General features: G+C 44.2%; 1 protein-coding gene across 3 annotated transcripts in view; it reads right to left on the bottom strand.

Annotated features, from left to right (window-relative positions):
• The window catches only part of DIS3L2 (DIS3 like 3'-5' exoribonuclease 2), a 339,465-nt gene that overhangs the window by 81,436 nt on the left and 231,461 nt on the right, over positions 1-26,568 (bottom strand). For all 3 annotated transcript variants that reach the window (XR_005837101.1, XM_008690555.2, XM_040639041.1), the window contains exons 11-12: positions 20,809-20,921; positions 8,837-8,944 (exon numbers count right to left, since the gene is read on the bottom strand). Coding sequence is in view for 2 of the 3 variants with exons in the window: in XM_008690555.2 (XP_008688777.2) it covers positions 8,837-8,944; positions 20,809-20,921 (221 nt within the window). In the remaining variant the exon portion in view is untranslated. The remainder of the gene's footprint in view (positions 1-8,836; positions 8,945-20,808; positions 20,922-26,568) is intronic.

The following is a 26,568-nucleotide window of genomic DNA, read 5'->3' on the forward strand; positions in this document are numbered from 1 at the left end:
ATCTAGACAACACAGGCCTTAAACCCAGGTTGGAATGGGTGCATGTTTGACTGCATGAAGAGAAGGGAAAGGATGAGGGAAGGCAGAGAGGGACTGTTGACTCTCTGAAGGGGGGGCTTCAGCAGATCCAGCAGCAGGGCCCTCTGGTTCCCAGGGAGATTGAAAGTCACCTGGGGAAATGGTGGGATCTTGACAGAAGAGGAGTGCAAGGCACAGTGGAAGGCTGGAGCCACGGATAAAGGTTTGAAACAGTGACGTTAGTAGTATATAAAAGGATTCCTAAGTAGCAGTTTGAACTGGTAGACACCATAGTTCTCCCACAGCGTTCAACATTCCAAATGGGTACATCAGGCAGGGCCTGGACAGATTTTCCTAGAACTACCGGGAATGGGCAGAGACCCGGTGCGTGCTCTAACATGGCAGTTTGGGAAGTGTGACTTGTCAACTGCAGTCAGGTCATGGAAGCTTGGGCGGGGTGCGGCTACCTAGTGGCGAGGTCAGTTTTATAATAAGAGCCAGCGTTTCCCATGTGAACAAAGATGCTCTAGGAGATGAGAAGAGACTCTAGTCCCAAGAAGACTTTGTAGTCCATGCATTTCCAGCCAAGAAGACAGGGAGAAAATAACAGGAAAAAAAAAACCCATTGCAAAGACTTTTCAGATTTTATTCTGAATGAGAGACTGGAGTTTCTGAAAAGGAGAGACACGACCTAATGTCTGACTTAGAAGGATCACTCTGACCGCTGTGTAAAGGGGAGATGAAGTGGGGCAGCCGAGGCGAGGAGGACAGTTAGAAGGCACTGCAGTCCAGGAGGGGGATGGCAGCTTGGCCCCAGGTGACAGGGCTCACAGAGGTAAGGAAGAAGGGCAGATTCTGGAGGCAGTTAGAAGGCAAAGCTGAGGTGATTTATTGGTAGACTGGATGTGAAGGGTGAGAGAAAGACCAAAGTCAATAATGACCTTCTGGGTTTTGGCTTGCATAAATGGCTGAAATGAGGTTGCCCTTGACTGAAGTTGAAACAAGCAACTTCTGGAGCACACGTCCAGCCGAGCCAGATGGCACATGGCAGCAACGCTGTGGGAGATGCAAGCTGTGGATCGCTACTGTCATTGTGAGATGCTTCCTTTATTATTCTGACCTTTGACCCTGAGGTTTCATGGTTCTAAGGTCTAAGGACTCAGTAATCAAGTAGTTATTGCTTATGACCTCTTTAAAGCATAACATTGGTGTTTTTACAAAGGTGACTTCAAATGAAGATGTATTCTGATGAGTGGGGCACATAGGACATGCTGTCTGTTTGCAGGGCCTTAGTGCTGAGTGAGACAGAAGTGCTGGAAGTGTTCGGGAGATCAGGAGGTCACTGGTCTCACACATTCCAAGTGGGTTTTGTGGTAGCAGAGTTGGATCTTATAAAGCACAAGATGTTGCTGGGTTTGTTTTCCCTCACAACAATATAAATGTTGAAATCAGAGAACAATGCTCTCACCACCAGTATGTGAGAAATGTGCCAAAAATAGACCCTTCAGAGTTTATTGACCTCAAAATCTGGGCATTGGCTTAATGAAAGCATAGATGACCAGGATTTTCTAGTGACTCTTAAAAAAATCTAGTGGGTGCTTGAAGAAAGTTGGAATGGCCATTCGATGGCTGGTCATGCCTGCTCCAGAAAGTAAGACATTCTAGCAGACTAAGGGAAAATGCAAAACTTTCTCCACTTCAACTCCAGGTGAGGCTGGCGGCCACGCTCTAGCAGCAGCGGCATGCTGCTGGTGGCCCTACTCTGGCTCCTTCTAAGTCCAAGCCATTACCCTCGAGCAGCCACCACCACATACAAATCCAGCCTCAGGCTCTGGCCGCCATCTTCCTCATTTACTCGGGTTCTTGATGTGGGGCCACCTCCCTCCTCAATGGCCTCCTCTGGCTCCCTGACTCTCCTGCCTGCTCCCTGCTCCACCCCCACCTTCACCCCCCATCCCCGCTTAATTCAGGCTTTCCTTGCCAGGGTCTTGAACAAGGTTTCCCCCCTCCCCTCCGGACATGAGTCTGGCATCTGACACCTCCTTTCTTGCATCCTGACTGTAAGAGATATTCATGTGGAACTATATCTCGGGACAACCAACCAACTGGGCCCACCCACCATGTGCTCTCTTAGAGATCTGTGCACGGTGTGGCCAGTGGGTCTTGCTCCACGACCATCCCTAGTCCAAATCCTCACACTTCCTCTTTGGCTTGGTTTGGCGGAGGCTTGGTTTGGTGCCCTCCTGGACCCCGTGCCTGCTTCACACCTGCTCTCCAGCCCCTCACATGCCAGAAGGCTTGCTCACTAGACACTGCCTCCAACAGAAACCTTAAAGACCAATGGAGTTTTCAGAGTTTGCCTCTTTCGAGTGCTTCTTTTATGACCCTCATATTTTAGTAGCTCATTAGATCAGGCAGCTTTTTATTTCTTGGGTTTGATCCTGGCAGGCATAATTCAGATTCAAAGTTCTTTTCTGTTGACTCAAGTCAGTTTTCTTCTATGGGCTTTTATTTTCTATTTCAACTTTTGCAAAAATAAGCATTTATAAAAATATAAAACTAATACATGTTTTTAAAAAACATTAGAAAATACAAAAAAGTAGAAAAAATTACTCATACTCTTACTACCCAAATACAACCACTATTGGCATTCTATTTTATTTCCTTCTGGTCTTTTTCTATTCATTTTTTCCCCCCATGCGTGCTCCCACCCCCACCAAAATACGACTGCTGGCATACTGTCTTCACAATTCCTTCTTTGTACCTCAGATAATATTTGCTTCTTGACTCTTAAAAAGGAACTAATAATCAGATATTTAGGAGTTGTAAAAACCAAATGTAACGTGTGCTTCCAGTTCCGAAAAATCAGTTGGAGACAATGGGGGAAATGTAATTATGGACCAGGCTGTGGATGACACCAAGGCATTAGTATTAACTGTTAGGTGTGCTAACAGCATTGCTGTTATGTAAGAAAATGTCCAAATTTTTAAGTCACATATCAAAATATGAGTGAAATGACATGATGTCTCTGGTTTATTTTAAAATACTTTAGAAAGACAGAGGAAAAAAAAGGTTGTCAGTAGTGAATCTGGGACATAGGGATGGTAGGTTTATTGTGCTATTTTCTTTACTTCCATGCATATCTGAAATTTTTCAAAGTAAAAATTGAAAAGTTAAAGTATCCATAGTCCAAGGAGACAAATAGTGTTAAAGGCTTGTTACAAAAACCATCAGGCCTCTGTCTCTTTCCTCCCCAAGGGTAACCTCTTTCACCTCTTCCAGTAGGTTATGTTGCTGTTGACTTCCATCTTTCTATATAGCCTGCTTGATGACTACTTCTTGGTTTTTCAATTTTAGGTGTTATTCAAAACTTTTCACTACAGAAGAAGAGAATTTCTCTTTCTTTCCACATGCACTCCCTTCCCCCAACCAAACACACATAACCGTTCCAGGCCCTCATCTTCCCAATGGTTACATCAGCATTATCAGAATTAGCTATTACGGTTATGTATACACTAAGTGTGACCGTTCTTTCCTACACAACTTTTTTATTTTCACTAGAATTAATAACTATCTTGTCTTCATTTGCTTGGTTTTTCTATATACTTTGTACATTGATCCACCCCAAACTTTCCACCAATTGTCTAAAACAGTGGTTCTTAAAGTATGGTCCATGGCCTCCTGGGGGTCCCTGAGACCCTTTCAGGGACCTACGAGGTCAATCCTATTTTCATAATAATACTAAGGCATTCTTTGTCCTTTTCCATGTGTTGACATTTACCCTGGCAGAACAAAAGCACTGGTGGGGGGAAGTTCCACCGCCTTGGCATGAATCAGGCAACAGCAAAATCGTATCAGGGGCTGACTCTTCACCACCTCGCTCACAGGAACAAAAAAGCTAGCTGGCTTCAGAATGTTCTTGATGATGCAGTAAAAATTTTTGGTTTTATTATGTCTCAACCCTTGAGTCCTTGTCGTCTTCACTTATGCTGCTTGCTGAAGTATGATGGTCGTCTTGAGGAAAAGCATTTATACAATTTTGAGCTATAAGCTAAACTGATTGCTTTTTTTTACAGAACACCATTTTTACTTGAAGGAACAAATAACATTAAAACTATGGTTCTCTGGCACTTCGAAGAAAACAACCAACATTATTTACTGCCCACGATAAAATCTGAGCCTTCACAAAAATTAGAATTTTGGAAACCTTGTACCTACATGATACATGTTTCCTAGTACTTAAAGACTTGTCTGAGATCAGCAGTGATATTAACCAATGTGATTTTTTGATATCATAAATGAAATATGTTCACATTTAGAAGATCTGCATAATGAGCCAATATTTTCTAAATGATCTAAACTTTCTAAGTGCATGATAAAAAAAAATCACTGCATGGGTAAAAGAATCCATTTAAAGTATAAGACAGATTTTTAATGTAACCCAGTAAAAAAAAGTTCAGTTGATACTGTACTAGTCTACTAGGGCTGCCATAAAAACATACCCCAATCAGGGGGCCTTAAACAACAGACATTGATTTCTCACAGTTCTAGAGGCTGGGGAGGCCAATTTGGTTCCTGGTGAGAGAGGCTCTCTTCCTGGCTTACAGATGATCACCTTCTCACTGTGTCCTCACAGGCAGGGAGAGAGAGCAAGCTCTCTGGTCTCTTCTTATAAAGACAATAATTCTATCAGATCAAGGCCCCACCCTTATGAACTCATTAACCTTAATTATCTCCCTATAGGCTCTACCTCCAAATACACACTGGGGGCGTGAGAGCTTTAACATATGAATTTGGGGGGTACAGTCTGTAGCAGATACAGTCTCAGGTTCTAGATTGGAACTAATTTTTAAGAGACTGCCGAATTCTGGTGTAGTACAAGGACAAATAGCCACAATTATCTGAAAAAGCAATTAAAATGCACCTTTCTTTCTCAACAACGTATCTATCTGAAGCTGGATTTTCTTCACATACGTAATTCAACCAAAATAATTTATCCTAACCGATTGAATAGAGAAGCATACATGAGAACCTGGTTTAATGTCTTCTTTAGTACAGATATGAAAAAAGACTTTGAAAATATCAAAGAGCTTGTCTCCTAAATTTTAGAAAACGTAATTATTTTTCATAAAATGTTATTTATGTTAACCTAATGAATTGGGCTTATTATTATTACTTTAATTTAAATAAGTAAAGGCTTGAAGGTTTTATTAGTTTAATTTCTAACAGGGCGAACAGGGGTAATTCCCATGAAAAGCACTCTGAGGTCATCAAAGTTTTTTTTTAGTGTAATAAGTCCTGGGACTAGAAAGTTCTATAACCGCTGGGCTAAATCATTTCTCAAGAAATTCAGAAACATAGATGTTTTAACCATTTCCTTTTCTTAAAGGCACCTCTCCTAGAGCCTTCTGGCCTGCTGCAATCTGGATCGACTGTCTTTTATACTCCGTAGGACCAGTGCCCTAGGGGCTTTCTTCACCATCATCTACAGGTGTCAGCCAATTATGGCCCATGGCTCAAATCCAGCCTGCCACCGATTTCTTTTTTTAATTTAAATTCAATTTAATGAACATATAGTGTACTATAAGTTTGTAGAATTTAGTGATTCATCAGTTGCATAGAACACCCAATGCTCACCCCATCCAGTGCCCTCCTTAATGCCCATCACCCAGTTATAGCCACCTATTTTTAAGTAAAGTTTTACTGGACCACAGCCATGTCTTTCATTTACGTATTGTCTGCTTTTGCACCACAACAGGGGAGTGGAGTAGTTGTGACAGAGACCAAATGGCCTAACAGCAAAAAAAAAAAAAAAAAAAAAAAAAAAAAAAAAAGGAGGAGAAGGCGAAGGAAGAAGAAGAAGGAAAAAGAAGAAGGAAGAAAAGAAAAAGTACTATTCTTTACAGAAAAAGTTTCCCAATCTGTGATCTAGGTGATTCTTTCACTGCTTTCCTGGGTTGGTTTATTTGCTCCCTGAATCCTAGGTCTTCCTCCTTCCTGATTTACTCTTTCACTTTGGTGAAACACATATTCTGGTAGCTTCCTGAGAAAGGGTATATGAGAGGTATATATATATATATTTTTTTTTTTGAGGCCTTGCATGTATGAAAATGTCCTTTCCTACTCACACATTTTATTGAGCGCTTAGTAGGTACAGAATTTTAGCAAAGAAATCAGTCTTTTGGAAACCAGGAAGCTTTGTTTCATTGCCATCTAGCTTCTAGGGTTATAAAAGAAAATTAGTCTGAAGTTATTCTGAGTCCTGATATACTGTATGTGACTTTTTTTTTTTTTCCTTCTAAGAAGCCAAGAGGATCTTTCCTTCGCTATGGCCTGGAGACGATGTGTATCCAGCACAGTGCTGGGGCATTCGGTTCTTTCACTCGGAAAGTCACATCCTCCGGTAAAGGGACATTTCCTTGAATTATTTTGTTGATCATTTCTTCCCCCTCTATTTCGACTATCCTCTATTTCTGGAATGTTCACTGGACAGATAGTGGATATCCTGGACTAGTCCTCTAATTTTCTTATCTGTTCTCTTTCTGGGACAATTCCTTAACTCTATCTTCCAACCAGAGTCTTGAGACTTCATTTCTTTTCTTTTTTTTTTTTTTTTTAAAGATTTTATTTATTTATTCGACAGAGATAGAGACAGCCAGCGAGAGAAGGAACACAAGCAGGGGGAGTGGGAGAGGAAGAAGCAGGCTTATAGCAGAAGAGCCTGATGTGGGGCTCGATCCCAGACCGCTGGGATCACGCCCTGAGCCGAAGGCAGATGCTTAACTGCTGTGCCACCCAGGCGCCCCTTGAGACTTCATTTCTTCTATCATGTTTTAAATTTTCATGAGTTCTTCCTTTCTCCACACCCCACCATTTCTTTTTGTAAAGTATCTAGATCTTATGATAAAATTCTTCTAAAAAAATTCTCATGGGATATAAATGATAGTTTCTTTTCCCTGTATAGTCTGCTTGGCCCTAGTTGCTTTTTTCTGTTTGTTTGCTTTGGTTTTTCTATTTCTTGGCAGAGACTTCAGTCTTGGCTGTCTCTCTCTTTTTTAAAGTAATCTCTACACCCAATGTGGGGCTTGAACTCACGACCCCAAGATCAAGAGTCTCATGTTCCACCAACGGAGCCAGCTAGGTGACCCTCGGCTGTCTCTTCATACATGGAAGTGAAATACTAAAATGCTCATTTTTAGTGAAATCCTAAAAAGCTCTGCTTGTGTTCGTGGAACTTCCTGCCTCTAGGCTTTCCTGCAGGGAGACACAGCTGGGCTATTGGTGAGGAAGCCCCCAAGGTTCTGATCTTTAAACCCTCTTCACATTCAGATTCCTCAAAAAAAGAGTTTCTCATCTCCTGACCTGAGGGTATAAGCCTTGGCGACCAAAATTCTGGGTTTGGGTGGAAAAGCAAGCTGGGATTTTCAACATTCAGAATGCCAGCACTCACTCAACCTCTTCCAAGGGACCATGACCAACAAGTGTGTTTGGTGTCCTCTAGTTTATACATCCTTCACTTTATGCAGTCCAGAGAATAAATTTCTGGTCTTCTGCCAACATACGGGAGGGGCGATCTTTCTCAACAAATTTTCAACCAATATGGTCGTTTTCCTCTTCACCCACCTCTCCCCCACTTTGTGGAGTTACCTGGTGTCACTGATTTCTGAATTTCTTTAGGGTTCTGCTATGTAAAATCGGGCTGTTTCTTGGCTTTCTCCATCGCTGGCTCAGGATTCAGCTTTCTCAGGACTGCTAAGTCAGTTACCACTCATCCATCTGCTTCCAGCTTCCAAAATTTTGTTGCTGTTGTCTGCTCTCCCATTCTCTTTGTCCTTGTGGGTTTATGTCTTAAAAAAAATCTCTTCACTGTTGTTTTAGTGAGGTTTTGGGAGGGAATGAAAGTAAATGTGGGTATTTGATCCTCCATCTTTATTTGGAACCTCTTTATAATTCAGTATCTTCTTTTAACTTCCATTTAATATCACAGCATAAACATTTCCTATGTTCTCACATGGTCTCTGTCACAGCTTTAGTAACTGCGTCACATTGCCTGAACGCCGCATCTTACTTCGTCTGTTGCCTTCTTTTTGGATGTTTAGGGTTGTTTCTGTTTGTGGGGAGGAGACTAGTTTTTCCTGGAGTTATCTTCCATCTATCTGTCTTCTGTCGGCCCTATCCTTAGGGAACGCCTGCTGACATTCTTCTCCTTTCTGTTCTCGATCCACGGTTTCATCATCGTGGGCCTTGATTATGGCATTACCTTGTGCCAATTTAATTCATCTTCAGACTACCAGGTCACCCGCACAATGCTGGGGCACTAATCTTTATAAAAGTCACTTTCCTCAGGACACTTCAGAGGAATGCTAACCCCCGGAATTCATCTGTGACTGGCATTTGAAGCCGCTCCCAGTTTGATCCCCCCACCTACCCAAACTCACAACCCTTTCCCCGGATGTCCTCCTTCAAACAGGCTGTAGCCCAGATGTTCCCCTTGCCACTGAAATGGGACATTCGCCTTCATGTCCATCTTATCTCCTGCACTCAGCCTCCCCACTTGACTTTGCTTACTAATTTCTTCCTTCACCTGATCAAAGATAAGAAACAAATAACTTGCTTCTAATTGCTTAGGGTCAGTCTGGCCTTCTAAATGGACTGACAGCTCTTCAAAGGCAGGGGGCTTGTCTCTGTTCTTCTCTACGGCAGCTGCTCCTACAGCGCCCTCATCTTCCCACCCCGGGACTCCAGCTCGGTCCCAGGCACACAGTGGGTGATTAACAGGGACTCGCTGAATGAAATGGTCATGCGTGTAAGTTGTTACCTTGCCCTCCGGGGTTAGCGTCCAGATCACAGAGAAGGTCAGCTTGTCGGTCATGGGATGAAGGCTGCACAGCTCCTCGCACAGCAGCCTGGGAAGCATGGGGACGACCTGCACAGAGAGAACAGGCCCGTGAGCACCTTCCTACAATCTGCAGGAGCTTACTGCGAGCTTCGGAGCAGCCCAGAGGGCAGAGTTTTGGGGAACAGCTTAAGCCTCCGGAGCAAGCTGAAGATGGAGGCAGCTTTCTCCCCACCAAAGACTGCAGAAGGACCAGGCTATCCGGTACTTTTTCCACAAGCCTCTAGAGAAATGGGAATGTGAACTGGAAAGGTGTGAAGAATTGGTAACAGGGAAAAAATACATTACAGCAATGAAAAACAACGACTTTTTACTCTATACTAAGACCAAATCTCTAGAGTCAAGAATGACTTGCACTTTTGGGTATAACTATTCCAGTCAAACTATATACTTAAGAACCCAATGTCTTATACTTAAGTCTTTAATTCAAGCTCATTCGTGTGTGTGGTGGAAGACAGGGGTCTGGTTTCATTCTTTGCATGTGGCTGTCAGTCTTCCCAACACCATTTACTGAAGAGACCATCCTTTCCCCAGAGACAGTCAAAGATTAGTTGGCCATACACACATGGGGTTATTTTGAACTGTCTATTCTGTTCTGTTAGTCTGTTTTTATGTTAGTACCATACTGCTTTGATTATTATAGCTTTGTAATCTGTTTGAAATCAGAAGTGTGATGCCTCCAGTTTTATCTTCTGTCTCAAGATAGCTTTAGCTGGTCAGGGCTAACTTTTGTGGTTCCATATGAATTTTAAGATAGATTTTTCTATTTTTGTGAAAAACGCTATTGGAATTTTGATAGAGATTACACTGAATCTGTAGATAACTTTGGGTAGTACGGGCATTCCAAGAACTTGCAATCCAAGAACACTGGGCGCCTATCTTTACACTTATTTGTGCCTTTGTCAATTTCTGTCATCAATGTCATATAGTTTGCAGTGTACAGGTCTTTTACCCCTTGGTTAAATGTATTCCTAAGTATTTTATTGTTTCAGGTGCTATTATAAGTGGAATTGCTTTCTTAGTTTCTAAATCAGCTCACATCTCTTAGAATGTCTATTACCAAAAAGACAAGAAATAATAAGGATGTGGAGAAAAGAGAACACTTGTACAATGTTGGGGGGACTGTAAACTGATGTAGCCATAATGGAAAATTGTATAGTGGTCCCTCAAAAAATTAAAAATAGAACACCATTTGATCCAGCAATCCCACTTCCGGTTATATATCCCAGAGAAATGGAATCAGTACTCTGAAGAGATACCTGCACTCTCATGTTCACTGCATTACTTGTAATAGCAAAACGTGGAAACAACCTACACGTCTGTCAACAGATGAATGGGTAAAGAAAATGTGTATATACACATAAGCTATGGAATATTATTATCCATAAAGGAGGAGGACATCCTGCCATTTGTGACAACATAGATGAACGTGGGAGGGTATCCTACTAAGTGAAATAAGCCAAACAGAGGAACTCAAATACTGTACGGTATCACTTACACGGCAGTGGCCGGGGGGAGGAAAAATGGGGAGATGTAGGTCGAATGGCACATAGTTTCAGCTATCAGATGAATAAGTCGTAAGGATCTAAGGTACAGCATGGTGACCACAGTTAATAATAGGGTGTTGTATGCCGAAATTTGCTGACAGGAAATCTTAAGCATTCTCACCACACACACACAAAAGAGCTAACTGCGTGCGGTGATGGATGTGTCCACTATCTTCATGTTGCAATCATGTCACGATGTACATGTGTCTCAAATCATCACATTGTACACCTGCAATATATACAATTATATTTGCCAATGACTTGCCAATAAAGTTGGGATAGATAAAAGAACCCAAGGGCTAAGTGTAAACTCATGATGGGGTTTACAATAAAACTGCAGCATCAACACTTTGTGATTGAAAATATCACAACTGACCAAACTGCTTGTTAGAACATTAACAGGGTACTCCAATAAAATACCACAGGGCTCCCAGAGGAACACTGTGGTCAACTAGTCACTCATATTGTAGTTTTTTAAACCTAATTTTTTTCTTCCCTTTATTGATCGTTCTAGTCCATAATAAACTGATCCAGTTGTATGCCTTCTTCCATTACATAAAAAAATTCTCCTCCAACTTACTTTCAAATGATGACTTCAACTATATCTCTGCCTGGATGTCCTGAAGACACCTCAGATCACTCCTCCCTTTAAACCTATTCCTTCTTCCGCACTTTTCTTGATGAACAGCATTATCATTCACCCTGCTTCCAAACTAAAAGCAGCCACAGTAATAGCCCTTTATTCAACACACTGGCTGTGGACTCCTTGCTTCGCAGTATTGAGCACAGGTAACACAGCTAACGCTGTAAACCGGCCGTAAGTAACAGAGAGGTAGTAGGCAAGAGAGAGAACTCTGTACTAGTCGAGGTAAAGTTCTTCGGTTGTTTATTTATCAGCAAAAGCAAAATAAATCCCAGTAGTTTCTTACTCTGTGTGAGGTACCTGTACCCTGTTTCAATACAGTGAATAACATTTCGTATGGAAAAGTAAATTCTAGAACTCATAGCCCACACCAGTAACAAATAATTAATAATTATATGGCATTACTTGGCATTATTCTGAAGGATGTAGTACTTCTTTTTAACACTTATGTAAAATCGAATGACCGTCTGAAAACTTTTGCTAACAACTTTTATAACACAATCACTTTTGAAATTTTTTGGTACCATCTGTTCAGATGACATATTTTCTTCAACTTATTTAATAACGAGCGTTAAAATATGATCTATATATTTAACACTGTCTTGCAAGTATCAAGTGTTTTACCGAATAATACATCGTCACCGGCATAAATGTATGGTGCAAAATGGAGAATGTCTCCATACCATACTGTCTCGTGACTGAACTGCAAAAATTTTCCATCATTTCAGCTTTTGGATTGTGCTGTGTATTGAATTGTCTCCCCTCCCGCCCAAATTCCTTTGGGGGAGCCCTAACTTTCAATGTCACTGCATTGGAGGTAGGGTCTTTAGGAGGTAATGAATGTTAAATGAGCTCATAAGGGTGGGGCGCTGATCCGATAGAGAGAGGTAACTCTCCTCTCCCTGCCCTGCACAGACAGAGAAAAAAAAAAGGCCATGTGAGGACACGGCCATCTACCAACAAGGAACAAAGTCCTCACTAGGAACTGAACTGGCCGGGACCTTCGTGTAGGACCTCTATCCTCTGAACTGTGAAAAAAGAAATGTTTAAGCTGCCCAGTCTCTAGCATTGTATGACAGCCCAAGCAAAGACAGATTAAATCAAATTTGTGGGGTGTGCATTTTTGGATCCTTCTCTGGGCTACATTAGCTGATAATTATACCTATTGTGTTTTGGTAGTAGGCTACCCACCTGCATGCTTGTAGTACAGGACTTAATACCTCTTTACACATAGCTAGAGTTTCTTCGAAGTGTTCAAGGAACTATCTTATTGTGAATCACAAAGCTGTGTATATGAGAATGTAATGCAATTCCTGGTTTCGTGTTTTAGTGTTTGGCAAAAGAAAGTCATTGCAACTAAATGCAATGTGGTATCCTGGACTGAACCCTGAAAAAAGACATTAATGGAAAAGCTGGTGAAATCCAAATAAGGCATGGATTCTAGTTAATAGTAATGTTCTAATATCAGCTTCTTAGAACAAATGTCCTAGGGTACTATAAGATGTTAACACTGAGGGAACTGGGTGTAGGGTATGTGGAACTTCTCTGTACTGTCTTTGCAATTTTTCTGTTAAGTCTAAAATGGTTCCAAAATGAAAGAGCTTATTAAAAAGAAAACCACTGCTTTCAAGAGTTGATGTCGTAAGTTACACATTTAAATATGAAAGAAATTGAAGCTAATGAAATACAACCTGATCTGTTCTTATATATTAGAGTTTGGGGTTAAGATTTTATTTGCCAAAAGGCCTTTACCACTAAAAAACAAGGTCTAAAGACCAGCAACCAATAGAGTGAAGTCCATACTCATCAGCACCACGATGCAAGAAAAAGAGCAAAGCATCTGAAGCCGGACGGACTTGAGATCTAATCCTGGGCCCATCACTTCTTGTACAATTTGGGAAAGCTAGTGCAATTCTGAGCCTCAGTTTTCTTACTGGCAAAACAATACTGAAGGTGCTCAATACAAGTCAGATCGCTGACTCCCACGGTCCCGTCAGTTCCCATGGTCTCCCAGGTCCTCAGGTCACCTGGCTTGGCCTTCCCTTTCAGCAGGGCTGCTCACAGCACACCCTTCACCGGCCACGCCTGCTCACTGCTCTAGCTCTTGCCAAGACGGTTTTTTCTCTCTCTGGGACATCTTTCTGGACGTTTTGCATCTGGTCAACTTTTGCACATCCTTGAAGATTCGGCTCATTAACGTCCCTCAAAGGCTTACCCAGATTCCCCCAGGGGAGGATGTACTGTGTTCTGTACACTTTCCCCACCCACCTTTGTTCTTTCAAAAAGGATCTGAGGCAGTCCTAACCATCAGTCACTCATTCCACCCTCCCAGCTCTTTCCTGACATTTCTATAGCTCTTAACACACCCGCATCGCTTCTTTAGGTGCCTCTCCCTCCACTACACCATAGAATCCTCAGGAATGAGGACAAGCCCTTGTCCTGTCTCTCCGTCTAGCACCTGACACGCAGCAGGTACTCTGTCTGCAAATGACTGACTTTTGCCCGGGAAATGAATCACTTACTCTTTCTGTGTTTACTACGTATTGCATCACATAAAACATTTTATGAAATACACGGTGTGCTTCTATTTAAACATCTTTACATAAGCACTTTGCAGGCAGCTAGTATTTGAAGTATAAGGTAAACTGTTTTGACTATTCTCTCCTAAAAATCACTGGCACACTCAGTGGCTGCCCAGGTTATAAATACTGCTTAGTACCTTGTATCTTACATAGAGGATAACATTGTAATATCCAGATGCCCAAGAACCTAAGTGTTCACGACAAAGCTAAACATTAAAACATTTTCAGGTAGTATAATTACCTTTAATTTTTAAAGGGTATTCCTTTGAATAAACTTTCACCAGATCTTGGGACAGAATTCAGATGGTATTCAGAGAAAACAGTCTTTATGTCCATATAGTTTTATAGACGGTTATTTCTCTTTCAAAGGTGAAGGAATGAAGATGTTACAATCACATCCATGGTGTGGCATGTCACGGCCTCCCATCAGTCAGGCCTGCTTTCTGCCGGGCTCCCTGGGAAGGTGCTCCACGGCCCATGGCACGTATGTGAAGTCCACACCCCAGCAGGGATCCCCACGGGAGGACGGCTGGAGAGACAGGCAGCCACTCCCCATAAGCTGCTCCCTCAGTTACAAGCCCTGTAACTTCAGGGGAGCTGTCACCTGGACAACAGCACGTGGTGTACGCATGCTCGGCAGCTATGTGACATTTGCCACAGCACCCGGGGAGACTTGCAGGCAGGGGTGATGAGTGCCGAACATGACGAACAAGTGGAAAAGAGAAGAGAGGTCTCTCCGGCGTTGAGAAACTGCTGGCTGTCATTAGCGCCATGCTACCACTTACGCATCCCCTGACCCCGGATGGTTGCCTTCATCAGCTCACTCCGAGGTATACAGTCCCTTCTCGAACTCCCCCACTTTCGCTGTCCCAACTCTATAGCCCCACGGTCAGGCTCACGATGCGCCTTTCCTGCATTTGTAATTCACAGCTGAGCAGTGATAGCCCGTCACCGGACCAGGTCGCTAAGCCAGGCTCAGCTCCTACCTCAGTGGAGGCTGGCAGTCCTTTCCCTCGTCTGGGGCTGGTTCTTTCCTCCAGGCCCTTCGACTCCGTTCCAAGACTCTCTTAACTCTCCTCACACCTCCTACCCAGCTGCCTTCCCCCTGGCTCTCAGCAGAAAACCTCAACTCATCTTCACAGAGAAAACAGGGACCATCGGACTCAACCCCTCCCAAGCATCCTTCCAGCCCCTTCCTCCAGCCCCTTTCTCCCAACACCCCTCTTCAGTTAGGCATGTGCACCTCAGTCCCCTGAGAGCTCAAGTGTCCTCCCTGTGCCAAGCCTGGCCTCCTGTCTGAGCTCTGACCCACCCCTCCCTGCCAAAGCTCTTCTCGAGCTACGTGTTCTTCTGCGCTGTCTTTCCCAGAGACTATAAATACAGGGTCAGTCTCCCATTCTTGGGAACCAGAAAAAACACTCCCCTCTCCCACTCTGGAGGTCCCCCTTCACGTCACTAAGGTTCTCAAAATAGTTCATGTTTCCTATTTTCATTCACACTTTCCTTTCACTTCCCAACTCAATAGGACATTTTATTTTTTATTTATTTATTTTTATTTTATTTTTTAAAAGATTTTGTTTTTTGTTAAAGTAATCTCTACACCCACCATGGGGCTCAAACTTACAACCCCGAGATCAAGAGTCACATGCTCTACCAACTGAGCCAGCTGGGTGCCCCTCAATACGACCTTTTTAAATTATAAAAATTACATGTTTGTGGTAGAAATTTTAGGTGATAACAAACCAAAACATGAGAATGTAAAACTTGTGAGGCCCCACGCCTTAGAAGAAACAATGCTAACATGCTGGTACAGAACCTCTGTCTTCTTTCCGTGTGCTCAAAAATGACCATATGTCAGGTAAAACATTACATGCTACGGGTACACGTATATTTTGAAACACAGAGCTAGTGGACACTCTCAGACTCCTGCTGCTTTGGTCCTTACTGGACCCTTTCCTTGGCTGCCTCCTTAAACAGTGCTCTTACCCTCTGCCCTCTACTCCCCTTTCTTCTCCCTGCACGTGCTCCCTAGGGCCTCCCTCACTCCTGGGGTTGCACTCCCTCTGATCCACGAGTCCCGTCCATACTGTATTTCCAGCCCTGCCTCGCCTGTAACTCCAGATCCCTTTATTATGCTGCACGCTGGACACCTTGATTTGGACGTCCCACGCATACTTCCAACTTTGCATGAAGAACACAAAGTTCAGCATTTTCTTCCCTGCACCTGTTGCTATGACATATTTCTTATCTCTGTTAAGAGCAGCACCCTGTTACCAGTTAAGCAAGCAAGCAAACAACAACAAAACCACACACACACACACACACACACACACACACACCCTCCCACAGAACACAACTGGGCGTTATCCTGTGATTTCCCCACTCTCCTGCCTCTGCTATACCCAATCAGTTCCCAGGTTCTGTAGGTTTTACAACTAAATCTCTCTCAAATGAGTTTTCTCTCCTCTCCATCTTCAAGTACGGACATACTTGTCTCCCTTGGGTTATATTCTAAGAGTCTCCTAAACCAGGAGCAGAGTTCTGGAGTAGAAATTTTTCTGGGTCAGATTCCCTTATTATTCTCCAGACTTCTGAATCTTCTTACTCAATTCCACCCAATGATAATATGCAATCCCATTTACAGTAGGACACATGGCCTTTATCTTTCCCAAAGCTGATGAACTGAATTTAGCAATGTGATTTTACTTGTCCTGCTAATGAGGGAGGGTCCAAATACTTTCAATGGGGTGGAGAGGTCTCCAGTAAAGTCTGTACCCTCCATGATCAGCGACCAAGGGTCAACATGGCCAAGAGCTCTCAATGAGAAGATGGCAGAGGGCCTTCAGACCTATCTCCGAGGAGAAAGCAAAGACAGCAGGGGGAAGCCAACTTGCCCTATTTGCCTAGTTGGACTCTTTGTTGTGTGATGTGGATTGCTAGATAGGGACGGGATGATGTTGGGGGCTCCTTGCTTAGGATGTCCATTTTAGCACCAGGCTGAAGACAATGATGGCTCTAGTTCTCCTGGGGTCCAACTGGACACCAGTATGTTGATAACTCTCCTAATATTCTGTGAGCAAAAATCCCTGTGTATTTTGGGGTGGTTATTCAAAGCCTCAAGGGACTGGGGCTGAGGCTGATAACAATTTTCCTCCCTCTGGCCTCACGATTCTTCAACCACATGGTTGCTAAGGTGATTCTCTACTTGAGACAAAGGAGACCATGTCCCTTCCCTACTTGTCCTCAAGATGAAGTCCACGCTCCTTAGCTTGCCACTCTAGGCCTCTCTTTGTAACTTCATCTTTTGGCTCCTCCTGCAATTTATACCCCAGCAATTCAAAACTACATACCATCCCTTGAATGTTCCAGGCTCGTTTGAGCCACTGCCTGGAATGCCCTCTTCACTCACGTGTCTACCTAGAAATTTTCGACTCCAAATTTGAAACACTGCTCAAAAATCAGTTGCTTTGTGAAGCCATCTTGGCTCTTGTGGAAGCTTCTCTCCTACCACCAACCTGGGCAGATACAACTTCTCTCTCCTCCTGAACACTCCCTCACCTTGGGAGTACGTCTGTCACTGCAGGTGGCCCTGTGTAATGTGTTGGTTATGTGCCCACCTCCTCTGACCTCCCCAGGGCAAGATCAGCATGTCTCTCATCTTCACACACCTGCCACCTGGCACACGGCTGCTCCGGGAACCGGATGGAGACGGACAGCCCTTCAAGCAGCAGGAAAAGAAAGGAAAGGGGCTTAAAGGGAGCTTCACCTCCTTAAGCATGTTTCAGGCCAGCATCAACGTTGGGTCAGGGCATGGCTTAAAAGCTGGTCATGGAAAAAAGGGACATGGTGACAGGACACTGACTTTCTAAGCATTTTGGACCAGGGCTTGGGAGAGTTGAGAGAAACCGATCATTTAGGTAAATACGCCACTGCCCAAGGCAGCTGGGTGGGGGTACCAACAAGACTATAAAATCTTATATTAGCCTCAGAGAGCAGAAACATCTGCTAAAGCCACAGCGGGCAGGCTGGCCAAGTTCAGCAACGGGTTAGCCAGGACAGCCCTGTGACCAACGGAAAGGGCCACAGAGGGGAAGAATCAATCATCCATGCAAAGAGGATGAGGAGGAACTAGCAGCGACAGGGGGGTGGGGGGCTTCCAAAGCTCAGGGGAGCCAGATGTCAGTGACCCAGCCGGGAGGGGCAGCAGGGGTCTCCTCTGGCCTTCACTGGCTTGCAAACTCCCTCACACCCTCAGAGCCCATTGGCTGTCAGAGCCTGAGAACTTAGGGAGTTTTTCTCCTTTTCTCCGAGGACTTCGAGGTTTTAACAGTAAGGTACAGCTAGCTCCCCACTCGCACACTGAAACAACTTAAAAGGAAATAGATAATTCATTCGCCAGCCAACATCTCTGTTTAAAGAGTTTTCTTTTTCATATCAACACTTCCATGAATTCCAAATTTGATCAACTCTTTGCTACACAGTTGGACATTAACAAAACATCAACACTCTTTGACAACCTGCTGGGGTCAGAAAGGAACATCTTAAAACTCTTTGGACTCTACGTTAAGACTGGCTTCCAATCCCAATCTTTGATCTCTATTATAAAGCAGTACCAATAAAATATCGTAGAGATTTATGGGCGAACTTTCATTTGAGCTGTTTCACACCTAAAATAACACGGGTGCTGGGGCCAACAGGCAGACAATTTAGCTTTAGGTTTCAACTGTTTAGGGTTTCTTTTACTTTTAAAACTTAATTCACTTATTTTTAAAAATTACCTTACATTTTACAATTTCATTGTATTTCCCTCTCCAGGGAATAAGGGAGACATTTACTGGGTAGATGTCCCATCCTTCTGAGAAGGACAGGCTTAAACTCAGGTAGACACTTGTCCCCTTAACGAACAGATGCCTAGGTGCACCTGGGTGCCTCAGTCAGTTAAATGAACAGATGCCTAATTTTTTCATGGGGCTTAAATGGACAATATTTCATTTTATCTTTCCTCCTGAGTATACTCTATTTTTTAATGAGAATAACCAAATACTTATTACTATAAGTAAAATCCCAACAAAAAGAATTCATTTTAAAGACAGTAAAACAGAATCTGGACTCAACATTTGTTTTATTGTATAGTCCTGATCTATGGGCTAATACCCCAAATCAAGCTTAGACTGTATTTTTGATATCAGCTACTTATAAGCCAGTAGCACTGAATGAAAAGAAATTGGTGCCACATTCCCTACAGGGGGGAACCACCCAGCCCCCCACCCCCAACGCACACACTCCTTCCCCCATCTGATGAAGCTGGGAGAAATGATTCTGCCAAATGAGAAAGCAGAGAATCTGGAGGAAGACGTAAGCAGCTCATCCAGCTTTTAAGAAGACCTTTATAGGCAAAGTAAAGTGAAAACAGCAGAAAAGTTCCTGGACACAGTCCTTTAAGAAACAAAAATGAGTAGGAAGAAAGGTCAGAGCAGTGGTTCAAAGGAACCAGAATGCACAGCTGCTGCTGTCCAAGGTTGTGGGCTGGCGCCACTCACTCCAGCCAAGCTGGGGGCCGAGCCGGGCAGCAGGAGCCCGCAGCCACTCGGGGGCACACGGGCCCTTCCTCCATTCAGCTCCGCACTTTCAGAGCTCAGGAGCAGAGCCCCAACTCTGAAGTCCTGAAGAGAAATTCTAGAACTGCGACAATCACGAAAACAAAGTAAAGAGGAAAGGGAATGTGCTTCGTTATTGAACCCAATTTTATTTTTCCATTTTCTGATTTTGAAACATAATTCCTGGTTATAAAAGCAGAATGCAACAGCTAGATAAGAGAAAACCACCTCCTTAGAAGAAGCTCTAATTGTGTCTAGAACTCTTAAATATTTGAATCTGAAGAACAGAGTTAAACTTTTCTACATGGGGAGAACAATTCACATAGACTCACTTTCTTGAAAGTCTAAGAGATTGCCACTTCTGTTTCTCTTTCCATCATACCATTAGAGTTTTGTAGATATGAGGGATTTTGGAGTCTGATCTCCCTTCCCTCAGAGGCCGTGGGTCAGGCAAAGGCCAGAGTTGGCCAACTCCACTTTTGGGCAGGAGGTATGGACGGGATATCTTTAACTTGAGGTTATATTAAGTGTTAACAATGTACAAATATCAGAGCTGTGTTCTCAGGAGAGCCAAGCTGTGAGTGAGGGGCCTGGCTTTTGAGTGGTTCCTTTGTCTGCGCAGGCCAGGTATCTACACTAAAAGGAGCCAGAGCAGAGTGAAAATCATTGCTCAAAAAGCTTCAAAATGAAAACTTTTTATTTAAGTATAATACACACACACAAGTGCACAAGTCATAAAGGAAAAGCTTGTGCCTTTCCACTAACTGAAAGCTTATGTAGTCAGTACCCAGTATCGGGAATTGCTGGCAGTCCCCCTACCACTTGGGCTCTCTAGTCCTACCGTGTGAATCCACACGACTTACTTGTTGATGGGAACCAAACAGTTCCTGTTTTCTTCGGTGGGATCACACCGCTATTTTAATTTACATTTCCCTGCTAACGTATGATGTGGGGCATCTTCTCACATGCGTATTTGTCATCTGTAGATCTTCTACGGTGAAATCCTTTTCCATCTTTGAGATTCCAGGTTATCTCCTGTCGCAGTGTGACGACACCATAGACATTACAATGCCACATTACAGCACGTGGCTGTGTTGCAAGAACACTTTATAAAAACTGTGGCTGGTGGCTGCTGTGGGCTGAGTTTGCTGAGCCCTGCTTTGGGACAAGAGCTTGAAAGCAGTTACTTTCCCTCATTTCTTTCTGAACATGAGCATCTGTCTGAGTGAGTCAGGTGGCAGGGCCAGTGTGAAACCCGAGATGGGTCCCTGTGTCTTGCCACGGTATGGTTCCTACTGAATATATAAGGAAAACATGCAACCACCGAGGGCAAACACTTTTTCAAAGAAAACCTTTTCTTTTTTTTTTTTTTTTAAAGATCTCATTGGATGTGAGAAAAGATGTTCAGACAAGATTGCTCTTTCTCATGACTTTTTTTTTTTCATTTTTGGTAAGAAAAGAGAAACAAAGGAAGCAGACCAAATAGTATGTCCTTCAATCCAAGAAACTAGAGACTGATACTTACCTTCTGAACCAAGTAGACGCTTGTTGCTCTCTCAGCAGCCACTTTATCCAGGGGGGATCCCTCGGGAACAAAGTAACTGACGTCTGCAATGTGAACCCCCACTTCAAAGTTGCCTGTAAATGCAGAAGGAGGCTGATCAGTGTGGTGTGGAAGGCAAGGCCATCTCTCCCGGGAATTGCTGCTGAGACGGCATGGCACTCTCGGAGGCCACGGGACTTGAGGTGCGGGTCACCGTTCCCAGTCTTGCTGGGTATTCCACCTGCCCCCGGGGATTTGCATGGTTACTTTCCTCACTGTATCCTAGCAGATGGCAAGACTTTTATCCTCAAGAAACATTAACCATCTTCGCAAGATGTTTCCCGTTTCTAAAGGCCTCTTGTGCTTGTAAACATCAGCAGACTTGCCAAAGCAGGTTCATTTGCCTGCTAGTGCTCCTTCAGGGCACTAAAAATGAGGGAGGCCCCAAATCCTGTGGACTCTGCCTCTGAAGCCTCTGCTCTTCCTGTCCATTCTGAGCACAGCCTCTAAGTCGAGCCCTACACCTGGCCTTCCTACCTTGATTCTGCCCCTTCTTACCTAGCCTTGCACACTGAGGCCTGGGACCTTCTCAGCCATGGACCTTGTGATGCCACTCCTTAGCCTGTAAGCTGCCTCGACAGACTTCCAGCTCCCCTCTCCACATGTCTGCATGCAGCTGTCATGGGAAACTTCTTTCTACTCCCAGAACATACCTCACCTCACCCCACTGACATGTTTGCTTGGCTCATGGTTTTTTCTTATGTTTGGAATCATCTCAACAGGACCTAGCCTATCAAAATCCTCCTTACCTTATAAGGACCAATTCAAAGAGAATCGGGGAACAAGAAGAGATTCTCTGCCCTCTATTTCTTTTACCTGAACTGTCAAAGCACCTGATCCATAAATGAAGATGATTACCATGGTCTTTTCTTCAGAGCATTCACCTCTGCCAGATATCATAGCGTATCTTTATTGGCTTACATATTTACTGTCTGCCTCTCTCCCAACAAGGTAAGCTCCAGGAGGCAGAACCTTTTATGTAACGTTCACTGGTCTAGGCCCAGTACCTAGAAGAATGCCTGACAAATAGTAGACCCTCAGTAAATACCTGTTGAGTGAATGAATTAATAATTGGTTTGTTTGCCTGTTGTCTTTCCTTTCTGGCAAAAGACCTAGTTTTTTCCCCTTACAGAACTGTCCTGTCCTTTTCTGGTGGAGCGGCCCTGCCTACCAGTTCTGCCAGACAGATGGGCAGATGGCTGGTGGAATTACGCTTCAAGTGGGGTTGAGAGGATGGTTAGGTTATAAATTTAAGATTTACTCTTGAACATCCCATAAACCAGCTCTCAAATACAGCCTATGTGATTATACACAAACGCACACACACACTCACATACGTGTATGTAATGGACAGAGTGGACGGAATATAAAAAAGAGCACTCATGTAAAGTTGGGGTATAGTATGACAAGCGCACCGCAGGCAGACAGAGGCACACCAACGGTAGCAACACAAAGGTGAATTTGCTTAAGTTTAAATATGTGCTTGGGGTGCCTGGGTTGGGGTCAGTCGATTGAGCATCCGACTCTTGGTTTCAGCTTTGGTCATGATCTCGTCATGAGATGTAGCCCTGCGTTGGGCTCTGTGCTGAGTGTGGAGTCTGCTTCAGATTCTCTCTCCCTCCCTCTCCCTCTTCCTCCCCCATCCTCTGCTCCTTCCCCCACTCGCGTGCATGCACTCTCCCTCTCTCTCTAAAATAAATACATAAAATCTTTAAATATATGCTTGATGTAATTCCCATCCTTGATCATGGTAACTTCAGGAAAGAGGATCTCTCTGCCGGGACCCCAGACAGGAAGGACTGTCATAAGTCTGGAGCTGCCAAGGAAACATCTTTGCCACACAATCATGCCGATATAGAAAATAATAGGCCTAGGAAATACAGGGAGAACCATGATGGCCTCATTTGAACTCCAGGATCCAGCTGAACTTGAAACTAGGCTACCTATGGACTTGGCAGTTCATGGATCAATCAGTTCCATTTCGGTAATGACTCACAGGAGGAGTCCCGACTGATACCCAAGTTGACTCAGAAGAGCTTCCGAGCACATCACTACTTGCTCCTGGTTGCCGAGACAATCAGCCCAAAAGTATCACACATTTTATCTGCAAATTTTGTAGTGATTTATTATCCTCCTATCCTTCTTCTCTGGGGGACCCTTCTTCCCTCGGTTTGTTTTAAAATGGAAAATTGTTAAAGTATGGGGTGGTTAAAATAAGGGGTTCAGGGACAGAGCAGAATTTAAGATTCCCCGTTCCTCATCTGGCTCACACGCAGGGACCACTCTCCTACAGGGCATTCAGTGGGTTTTTCTGCCTAGTCCTGTAACGCTAATACACTGGGGAAAACTGAAGTCCATCTAAGAGATCTCGGCGGCTGTGGGATAATATGATAGACCTACTTCCCACAGAGGAGAGGGCCGTTGGGAAAGCAGAGAAAAACCAGTGTGGCTCAGAGTTCAGCTGCCTCACTCTGAGAGCCACGCAGCTGTGCTGCTGGGTCACCGGGAGCAGGGACACCTGCCCTGCGCTGATCGAGGAACTCAACCCTAAGAGCATGTGGCCAAGAGTCTCAGACGGCTCAACTTCCAATTTTGGTATTACAAGTACCTAAAACCAACACTTGGGGAAGGTAAAATAAAGTGTCTTCTTTTGAAGTCAGAATTATAATGTATTAGCCTAACAGGTAAATATTGACTAAAGGAAAAGAGAGGATTATTACATCATGATATAAACCATAATTTTAAATTTGGTCTGTGTGTTGTTACTACACATGAACTTTCTGTCCTTAGTCAAAATTGACAAACTGACAAAGAGTTCATTACAGGAGATAAAACATGAAGGAGGCCAATCAAAACATATTTCAGAGGCTTAAATTTCACTCAGAATTCCCAGCAGAGCCTCTAAGACCAGCAAAGAGAAGCTCTCTTATTCTCTCCTTTGGACCTTTTTTTGTGGAAACCCTAAGTAAATATTTTATTACATGTATTTACATAACGTGAACTTGCAGAACTCTTGAGGTAGTGGCGCTGAAGGTTTTATTCTATGAAAGAGAAAATATAAATCCAAATGTTCTGTAGTATCTGCTGCCAAGACATTTAGGACCAATTTGATGGTTTAAAAAAATAGTATCTTCCATATAAAAGGATTCTTTACAAAAACTTTTTCTACATGAAAAAGTTTTCACCGACCGGGTCTAAGGTAAGTCCTGAAAGTTCTGAAGCGCCGGGGAGGCAGAGGGAGGCAGAGTCCCCAAGGCCGGCCATGTCTGGCTTGCCTTTGCTCAGTGCCCACAAACTTAAACGAATACAAATGCTCCTTGGAATGAACCTGAGAGGACATCAGAGCTGCTTCATCCAATTAAAACACAAATAGAACCGAAAGCAGCGGTTTAAAAACCACCTTGTCTAAGCCAGCCTCCCAGCCAGTTCAGCCACTTTCCAACAGTGTCCCGGCCAGGTGGCCCTGACACATCCTCAAGGGTGGGGAGCTCACGACTCGAAGCCACTTGCTCTTCTTCTGAAGAGCTCTTGTCACTTCAGTGAGAACATGTGAAAATGCTCTGTAATCAGTAACGGCTATACGAACACAATGCTGACCGTGATGACCATAAAAATGATAATAAGGACAGCAGTGGTGGCCGTTTATGTAGCGTCTTCTTCATGCCAGGGACTCCACATACATTCATCTAATTTTGACACAGGCACATAAACTGAATTTCACAGATGAATCACTCGAGGCTCAGAGAGGTTCCGAGTCACTTGTCCAAGGTTACCTGCCTAGTAAGCAATCACCCCTGCATTCAAAACCAGGTCAGATTCAGAGTCTTTGCTCCTTTTATTACCCTACCCCCCTACACTCCAAGACAAGATGATATAACCCAATTTTTCAGCTCAGTGGGTCACAGCTCAAAATTGCTCCCTATCTCTAGGGAGACTCAACAGAAGCCATTCATGCCCAGGGATTCAGAAATCCTGTTGGTGACTTTTCCCAGCCTTGTTCCCAGCCACATCCCTGTCCCTGCTCTTTCGGTTCCCACGGCAGCTGCCCTTTGCCACTTGCAGCCTGGGTCACAGCAACTGCTAAGTCATCAACTCCAGGTCGACTTAACTGAGAGTCTTTACGATCCAACTACAGCTGTCTACGTTTCTAGGTTCCTTCCTCAGCTGTCAGTCCTCAGCTGGCGGCACAGTGACTCTCCTCGGGACCTGAAAGGGCTGCGCAGACGTACCAGGCTACCCCTTGAGGACTGAGGAGGGCGACCAGGGTCTTCCAGACTTGGGTCACTTGAATTCACTTTTACCCACTGCTAAGACCAGACAGTGGTGACGGGCTCTTCCTGACCCAGAAGGACACTGCTTTTAATCCAGAATGTCAGGGAACAATGCAGCCAAATGTACCTCACCAGCAGAAAATAGCTGCTTTTGTCTGGGTCACTAATGGCCTTCGTGTTGCTAAATTCAAAACTTTTCTGGCCTGACTTGACCTGACCTTACAGGGCATCTGAAGCCTAGTGATTTCTCCCTCCTTGACACATGCTTCCCTTGGCTTAAGCGTGTCTAACAGTGTGACTGCTCCTTCTCAGGCTCCTCGCCTGTCCCTTACACGCTGGCATGCCTCGAAGCTCTGCCCTGAGTGCCTTCTCCGGCAATCCTACTCTCTCCCTGGACTGTCTCATCCACTCCCAGGAGTTCGAGCAACATCTCTGTGCTTTGGTCTCCTTATTCTGTGCCACCAGCCTAGACTTCTCTGAGCTCCAGACTGACATGCCCCTTAATTGTCACACAGGTACCTCACATTCACACCTCTGAAAGTCCTTACCCCCAGCAAAACCATGTCTCTTTCCATGCTCTCCATCCCAGGAAGTGGGATCACCTCCACTAAACCAAAAGGGGCACCGTCACTGAATGTACCTAAAAGAAACTAGGCTTGTCTCAGCCTGTGTCGACCAATCACTCTGAACTCTATCTCTCAAATCTGCTGATCTCTCCTCTTCCCACCATCCCCACTGTGGCCAGCGCCACCGTTGTTTCTTTGAAGGAAGATCTAACAACCTCCGTGTTGTTCTCCCTGACATTTCGCAAGCCCATTTTCCACACTGAAGATAACGCTCTTTCCAAAATACAAACCTCCCTGTCACCCTGTTTCTCTTCCTGATGCCTCCTACTGGCCCTGTAGACCACTGCATAAAGCCCATTCCCTCCGGCAGGCTTTCCCTGATGACCGAGACCATCCTCTGTGTCTTCCCACATCATCCTACACTCCCCCTGCACAACCACTCGCCCTGCCCCCCTCACCAGGGCTCAACACCACTTACTGAAAGCAGGTCACGAGGTATCTCCCTCACCCTCTGTCATCAGCACAAAGGACAGGGAAAGGGCCGAGCACATAGTCAGTGTCTGATGCTTAGTGAACAAATAAGAAAATAACCAACATACAGGGTAGACTCGTTGCCACTCTAGGCGGAAAGGGTTGTAAATGCTGCCTGGTCTAATGGTGGAGTCCTCCCCACACCAGGTCTTCCCAGAGTGGGACTGATCTATGCTTGCACACCTCAGGTGACTTAGGAATCACTACTTCTCAGTATAGTCCAGTCCATCCTCAGCCAAAATACGTCTTCCTACAGCTTCTGCTTTTTGGCCCAGTTCTACCCCAGGGGGCTGCCCAGAATGAGCCCAACGCTT

This window comes from Ursus maritimus, unplaced genomic scaffold (genome assembly GCF_017311325.1).
Source record: "Ursus maritimus isolate PB19 unplaced genomic scaffold, ASM1731132v1 scaffold_1, whole genome shotgun sequence".
NCBI classification, from domain to species: Eukaryota; Metazoa; Chordata; class Mammalia; order Carnivora; family Ursidae; genus Ursus; species Ursus maritimus.